Genomic DNA, 7,793 nt, shown 5'->3' with positions numbered 1-7,793 from the left:
AGGCTCTTGCCAGTTGCCAACAACTTTTACAAAACATGATCATCTCATACAATAACGTATATCACAACATGTCTTGACCATATCACGTCACAACATGCCCTGCAAAAACAAGTTAGACGTCCTCTACTTTGTTGTTGCAAGTTTTACGTGGCTGCTACGGGCTTCTAGCAAGAACCGTTCTTACCTACGCATCAAAACCACAACGATGTTTAGTCAAGTTTGCTGTTTTAGACCGGTTGCAGTCAAACTCGATTCAACTAAAGTTGGAGAAACAGACACCCGCCAGCCACCTTTATGCAAAACAAGTTGCATGTCTGTCGGTGGAACCGGTCTCATGAACGTGGTCATGTAAGGTTGGTCCGGGCCGCTTCATCCAACAATACCGCTGAATCAAAATAAGACATTGGTGGTAAGCAGTATGACTATCATCATCCACAACTCTTTGTGTTCTACTCGTGCATATCATCTACGCATAGACCTGGCTCTGATGTCACTGTTGGGGAACGTAGCATGCAATTTAAAAAAAATTCTATGATCACGCAAGATCTATCTAGGAGATGCATAACAACGAGAGGGGGAGAGTGTGTCCACGTACCCTCGTAGATCAAAAGCGGAAGCGTTAGTTTAACGCGGTTGATGTAGTCGAACGTCTACTCGATTCAACCAACCAAGTACCGAACGTACGACACCTCCGAGTTCTGCACACGTTCAGCTTGATGACGTCCCTCGAACTCTTGATCCAGCAGAGTGTCGATGGATATTTTCGTCAGCATGAAGGCGTGGTGACGGTGATGGTGAAGGGATCCGCGTAGGGCTTCGCCTAAGCACTACGACAATATGACCGGAGGCGTAAACTATGGAGGGGGCGCCGCACACGGCTGGGAATCAATGCTGTGTGTTCTAGAGGTGCCCCCCTCCCCACATATATATAGGTGGGAGAGGGAGAGGGGCTGCAAGGGGCGCCCCAAGTAGGAGTAATCCTACTTGGGCGCCTCCTCCAAGTCGGCCTCCCCCCTTCCATATCCATCGGAGGTGGAAGGAAAGAGAGGGGGAGGGGAAGGAAAGGGGGAGGTTGAATCATCCCCTTTCCTTCTCCCTTCCCTTCCTTTCCTTCTGCTCCTATTCAGCCTATAGGGGGCGCACCAGCCCCTTTTGGGGCTGGTCTGTCCAACTCTTGGCCCATTAGGCCCATATAGCTTGCCGACGGTTGCCCGGAACCCCTTCCGGTGACCCGATACATACTCGGTACCCCCAGAACACTTCCGGTGTCCGAATACTATCGTCCTATATATGAATCTTTACCTCTCGACCTTCTCAAGACTCCTCGTCATATCCGTGATCTCATCCGGGACACCAAACAACATTCGGTCACCAAATCACATAACTAATATAATACAAAATCGTCGTTGAACGTTAAGCGTGCGCACCCTACGGGTTCGAGAACTATGTAGACATGACCGAGACACCTCTCCGGTCAATAACCAAGAACAGAACCTGGATGCTCATATTGGTTCCCACATATTCTACGAAGATCTTTATCGGTCGTACCGTAATGACAACATACGTTATTCCCTTTGTCCTCGGTATGTTACTTGCCAGAGATTCGATCGTCGGTATCTTCATACCTAGTTCAATCTCGTTACTGGTAAGTCTCTTTACTCGTTTCGTAATACATCATCCCGCAACTAACTCATTATCACATTGCTTGCAAGGCTTATTATGATGTGCATTACCGAGAGGGCCCAGAGATACCTCTCTGATACTCAGAGTGACAAATCCTAATCTCAATCTATGCCAACCCAACAAACACCTTCGGAGATACCTGTGGAGCATATTTATAATCAACCACTTACGTTGTGACGTTTGATAGCACACAAGGTTTTCCTCCGGTATCCGGGAGTTGCATAATCTCATAGTTGAAGGAATGTGTATTTGACATGAACAAAGCAATAGCAATAAAACTGAACGATCAACATGCTAACCTAACGGATGGGTCTTGTCCATCACATCATTCTCCTAATGGTGTGATCTCGTTCATCAAATGACAACACATGTCTATGGTTAGGAAACTTAACCATCTTTGATTAACGAGCTAGTCTAGTAGAGGCTTACTAGGGACATAGTGTTTTGTCTATGTATCCACACATGTATCAAGTTTCTGGTTAATACAATTCTAGCATGAATAATAAACATTTATCATGATATAAGAAAAATATAAAATAACAACTTTATTTTTGCCTCTAGGGCATATTTCCTTCAAAACATGCCAAAGAAAATGCCAGACTTGGAGAACTAGATCTAAGAACGCACCATCCTCCACATGCCTCCTGACGATACAAAAATAAACCACTAAAATGAGGGCCAGGCGGCACGCCAATGCCGACGCCGTCATCTCCTCACCCCTAATTGATGAGCAAACCTAAGTGTATTCCTAACCCCTACCACTAACAGGCCGAAGCACCGGGGTCCTCGCCCCTCCCATCGTAATAGTGACATACAGAGGGAGAGGGGGTACTGCAACCTCGCCAGGGAAGAGGTAGATCGACTGTCGTCTTGTCTATATGTCGTGGGAGCATGTAGAAAAAAAGGATCCGAAGGGGTAACACCAGGGGAAGGGTTCAATCTAGTAAGTTTAAAATATTTTATGTGTCTAATATGAATTGTTTTATGTACAGTTTAATTTCTAATAAGAATTGTCTTATAGTACAAAGTTCAAATCTGACCAGGTATTTTGTTAAATGTAAGGATCACCGCAACATTATTCTGGGTGTCAAAGAATAGAACCTTAGAAACTACTACATGTTTTTCTTTTGAATTACGGGGTCTTCCCTCAATTTCATTTCTGAAACTAATAATAGAAAATAGTTAAGGACCGTATATACCATAGGTTTCCAGGGTAGACTTATTACAAGCATACGACCAATCTTCTGCTGCTCACCTCATCCAACAATACCAAAAGCAAATTAACTTCTCAACAAAGAGCACTACAGCAAACACTGTAAGAGCAAAAGAGAACTATTCATGTAATAGTAAGAGACATCTGATTATCCTTGGTATCTTGTTATAACAACACTGCCATAGACACAGATTTTCGACCGTTACATCTCACCGAATCTAATAAAACTGGCCCTATAAATCAACACTAGTCTTTCTGCACACTTTGAGGTTCTTTGCAAATGGGCTCTCATAAAAGAAGGGGATCCTTGTTGAGATGAGTCTATGATTCCTATTAAGTCAGGGTGTCGCGCACACACACACACACACCTCAAAGGAACCATCATCCTTGTCGACCCAGCAGGAACGTTCCCCCTTAGGACATGTCTATGCGTGCCAGTGCCAGCATCCACATGTGCCCATGTCATGTGGCACAACAGGCCTCCCACGCCATGTGCATGTCTGCGCCAATGAGTCAACTCTGATACCATTTGTAACGCCTCGTCTGTAGCCATCTGTTGCAGGTCGTTATGCCAAGCGGGATCTAGACTGGCCCTACACCAACACTAGTCTTTAGTCGTGCACATCTGCGATCAACCTCCTAGCCCGTCACCCATTCTCAAATTGGTCCAAGCCAAGCACGTATACATTTTGGGTTCCTTGTGAATAACCTTCCGAAAAAGAAGGAACTCCTTATTGATATGAATAGTCTATCATTCCTATTAAGTCAGAATGTCACATTCGACTCCAACCAACAATCCGCACGATGACTGGCGCCCCACCTTTTCTTCTTCCTGGACACATCAAGTGCTACTAGTCTACCAAATAGCCCACGGATTAGCGAAAGTGTTAGTCTAATTTGAAGCACAAATGCACCCGCATGAAGAGTAAATTCCAAAAAATAGTAAAACTATTTAAAAAAATCATAAATTTATTTATGGGTGAACATCAACAAGTTTTCTAACATTCTGCAAATTTCGTCATGAAAAGACATCTGTAGAGTTGTGTGTCAAAAACACAAAAATGAGTGCTCCAAAATGCGTCTTTCTGAGCCTTGGGTTTTGTTTTGTTTTGTACAGGCCACCACGGATGTCATTTCAAGGTCAAAATTGGCATGCTGTTAGAACATTTGCTGATGTTCATCCTCAATTTTTTCCATTTTTCTAATTTTATTTACTATTTTATATGATTTACTGTTCATACAGGTGTGTTTGAACTCGGGAGCAGATAATGCATGTCCACGGGTTAGTGGTTACTCCCACCGCTGCATGTGTTAATTAAATCATGAATAGAAAATAGCCCACAGATTAGTTTTTCGTTTCAGAAAAGCCCACAGTTGTTCCTCCCGCTACATGTGCTAAGTCATGAATAGAAAATACTAGCCCACAGATTAGTAGTTATTAAATCATGAATAAATTGCAGAGAAAGTTCGGGTTCTTCCTATCATGCCTGTGTGTAGGAAAGCAAATGCGCACCACTTTGGGGAGAAAATTCTAGGTTATGCGTGACAATGATGGCAGGGACTCTTGATACTCGAGTTGCAACGCACCTACTCCCTCCGTCCAAAATTCTTGCCTTATATTTGCCTAAATACGAATGTATCAAATCACGTTTTAGTATTAGATACATCTGTATCTAGACTAATCTAAAACAAGAATTTTGGAACGGATTATCTGCTTCAAGGGGGACTTGCTGTGGAAGCAGGGTTCGAATCTACACTTGTTGTGTTGCAGTGGTTCTGACGAGTGTATTTTACTAACTTATGCTCTGATCACCCATCTGCTGTTTCTTCCTGTATTTTACTAGCTCTATCCATCAGTCTAGTTATTTATCGATCGCTCACCACCTGGCACATCTCAATATTAATTGCTGTCAAATCACCAGCAGCATCACCACGTCATTATCACCTGCCCCAGCCCGTGCTCAGCACATCGCCGTTGCTCCCGTTGGTGGTCGACACAGGTGTATGCAAGTAGTATATTCTACAGTTCTTAGTGGTGATCTTCCAATTCTACTGCGGCCACTTTGTGGACGCCAAGCGTCTTTATATACCCATCACTCCCCTCCACCCTCACCTCTCACCACTGCACAAGTCCTTGGACTGAAGTGGTCACCTCCTCCTCGGCTCCACCATGCTTCCCAGGATCCAGAGAAGCATCTTCTATCTCGGGGAGGAGGGTGGTGATGGCCACCGTGGTGCTGATGATCACCATGGAGATAACATTGTTGACATCCAGCGGCGCCTCGGGGGGCACACCCACGGCCGCCGTCTGCGGCGAGGAGGGCGAGACGTCGTCGTCGGGCTGCAGATCCTCGTCCAGCACCACCCGCAACCGTGTCATGTCGTCCTCAAGCAGATGGTCAGCTCGCCGCCGGCCCGCCGCCGCCTTTCTGGCAGCTTCTCGGGAGCCTGCTCCCTGTGCCGGAGGGAGCTCAGTCCCGACAAAGACGTGTACATGTACAGGTACTACTACAGCCTACGTGCAAGCTCGTGATCTGAATTTCTTAACCGCTGGGGCTGAGGCAGCATTGATCGGAAGGCTTCGTGGTTGGCCGCTTGGTGCATGACTGATACTAGTGCTGTGCTTGCAGGGGTGACCAGGGGTTCTGCAGCGAGGAGTGCCGGCGGCAGCAGATCTTGTCGGACGAGGCCAGAGAGCACGAGGCCATGGTCAGCAAGGAGCGTCGAGGTCTGGCTCACCGCCGTCACCACCCCGGGCCATGGCCGGCGCCGCCGGTGGCGATCCGGGGCGCGCCGAGGAGATTACTGGCGGTAGCCTAGCCTGATTATGCATAATAACGCATGCACGAACTATGACATCCATGAGCAGATCGATCAAGAACCTATGATGCTGAAAAGTTAATTACAAGTAATCGAGGGGCAAATCAATACGCGTATTTGCATATATGGCGAGGTGAGGGTGAGAATCTTGAGATGGTATGAATATGTTAGAGAGACGTTGAAGCAGGGTGCATGTTTTTTCTTCAGGCTGGTTGGTTCAGATCTGTAGTCATGATGCAAACAAATGTAATCTGCTCCTGGCCGCCTGTTAATATGTGCACATCCGGTTAATTCTAGAGGGAAGAAAGTAAAAAATAAGAATAATTGGTACACGAAAATTTGGTGGGATGCTGCTGCAAGATACTGTATTTGTGATCAAGTGTTAAACTCGTGGTGTAATCCTGAACACAAGTTAGGCGTACGTGAATCTCAAGGTGCTAGAATTTGATGCCAAGAGGAAGCAAGGGATAATAAAATGATGCTGTGGCATCTAGCAGCTTGATGGGGAGCACAAATGGCACCAGAATGGAATCTTCTCTGGAGCTAGAAAACGACTAACAAAATGAGAAGCAGCCATAAGATCGAAGATCTGCAAAGAGGGAGCAGCCTAAAAGGCAGGGACCGGTTCATTTATTTATTTCGTGGGGGGTCGACAGAGATTTATTAATTGGGCATCGTTCAAATTACAGAACTGCATGCATGTAATTTTACAAATGTTAGACCAAAGGCAGAGACCCAAGCTTTATTAGAAAGCTAAGATAAAGGAGTTGCAGACTTGTATAGTAGGACCATGTTTTACTTGAGAGTATTTTGCATGATCTCTTATCCTTTGTTTTCTAGGGTTGCATGGTCTCTTATCCTTTTGTCCACTCTTTTTTTTTGCGTGGAACCTTTTGTCCACTCTCATACTAGTACTGCTTTCACGGGCTTTGCGCGCCCCTCCACGTTAACAAAAACAACTTCCATGACAAAAAAGAACGACCGTATCTGTTATCTGTTTCTGTAGTGCTGTATGAATAATATCCAGTGGTTTTCTTATTGAGTGAATAATATCTGGGTAGGTTTCTTAATGTTTTCATGCTTTCTTCTGCTGTTGGAGTGAATAATATCTGGGTAGATTCAGTGCGCCAGTGTCTAAGTGAATCACATGTTCAATCAGGGACGTCTTTTTTTTTTGGAGGAAAGGGAAGCCTTATTTTATAAGCATGTTTTCTACCAATCATCTCGTAAAGCCACCATTTTCAGCATAAGGATGTTAAGCAAAGGATCGCTCGTACGCTCGACAGTCTATTAAACCAGTCTCCCATACGGCTCAGCCTGAGCCCATTAAGCCGCCGGTCCTTCTATAGGGACTAATCTTCCCCTGGCGGCTCCCATCTAGGGTTTGAGATACCTCCGGTGGCGACACCGTGAGGCTGTTCCGGACTCTACCACCAATGCCGATCCTCCCCAACTTGGTACTCAGGCTGATTAAGGGGATAGCCTCGATATCTACCCGGCCTTGGTCCCTGTCTTGGGTTGCTAGGGTTTTGGTGGGTCGGAAAACGCATCTCGCTAGGATTTGGCTATGGCAGGATCGGGCTCGCAATCGTCAGCGGGAAGTGTGGCCCCTGGGGGGAAACCCATCGAGGTTGAAGAGATGATCGGAAAACTCAAGTTGCAGGAGCGGGAGGAAGACGATCTGATCTTTGAAGAGGAGTTCCCGGATGAGATCGAGGAAGCGGAGTTCATGGCGCTGGCGACGGTGCATACGAACAAGCCCTTCAGCAGGGGGTTGTTCTATGATACGATGAGGCTCGCCTGGAGCCTAGCAAAGGGTGTAACTTTCAAACCATTAGGTGAGAATCTATTCTCTTTGACGGTGAACTGTTTGGGAGATTGGAAGAAGATCACGGAGGAGGGGCCGTGGCTGTTTCGTGATCATGGAGTGCTAATTGAGAAGTATGATGGATATACCAAATATGATGAGGTCGTGCTGGATAAACTGGCAGTTTGGATTCAGATTGTTGATCTCCCTCTGCTCTACAGGAAGGATAACGTTGTTCGATCGCTGGCAAAAAAGGTAGGAACGGTGGCG

The 7,793-nt window shown here is 45.9% G+C and overlaps 1 protein-coding gene across 1 annotated transcript; it reads left to right on the top strand.

The window, feature by feature from the left end:
* The first annotated feature begins 4,971 nt into the window (after nt 1-4,971).
* On the top strand, nt 4,972-6,054 carry LOC123103793 (uncharacterized). Its single transcript, XM_044525474.1, has 2 exons — nt 4,972-5,398; nt 5,527-6,054. The coding sequence occupies exons 1-2, from the start codon at nt 5,067-5,069 to the stop codon at nt 5,714-5,716; spliced, it is 522 nt and encodes a 173-aa protein (XP_044381409.1). The 5' UTR covers nt 4,972-5,066; the 3' UTR covers nt 5,717-6,054.
* Nucleotides 6,055-7,793: the final 1,739 nt, after the last annotated feature.

The sequence above is a fragment of the Triticum aestivum genome, chromosome 5A (genome assembly GCF_018294505.1).
Source record: "Triticum aestivum cultivar Chinese Spring chromosome 5A, IWGSC CS RefSeq v2.1, whole genome shotgun sequence".
NCBI lineage: Eukaryota > Viridiplantae > Streptophyta > Magnoliopsida > Poales > Poaceae > Triticum > Triticum aestivum.
This window is presented reverse-complemented; position numbering and strand designations above follow the sequence as displayed.

Bases quoted from the DNA above. Each gene is read 5' to 3' on its own strand.
- LOC123103793 (XM_044525474.1), top strand. From the start codon at position 5,067: ATGCTTCCCAGGATCCAGAGAAGCATCTTCTATCTCGGGGAGGAGGGT. The intron at 5,399-5,526 runs GTACTACTACAG...CTGTGCTTGCAG, and splicing joins AAAGACGTGTACATGTACAG to GGGTGACCAGGGGTTCTGCA.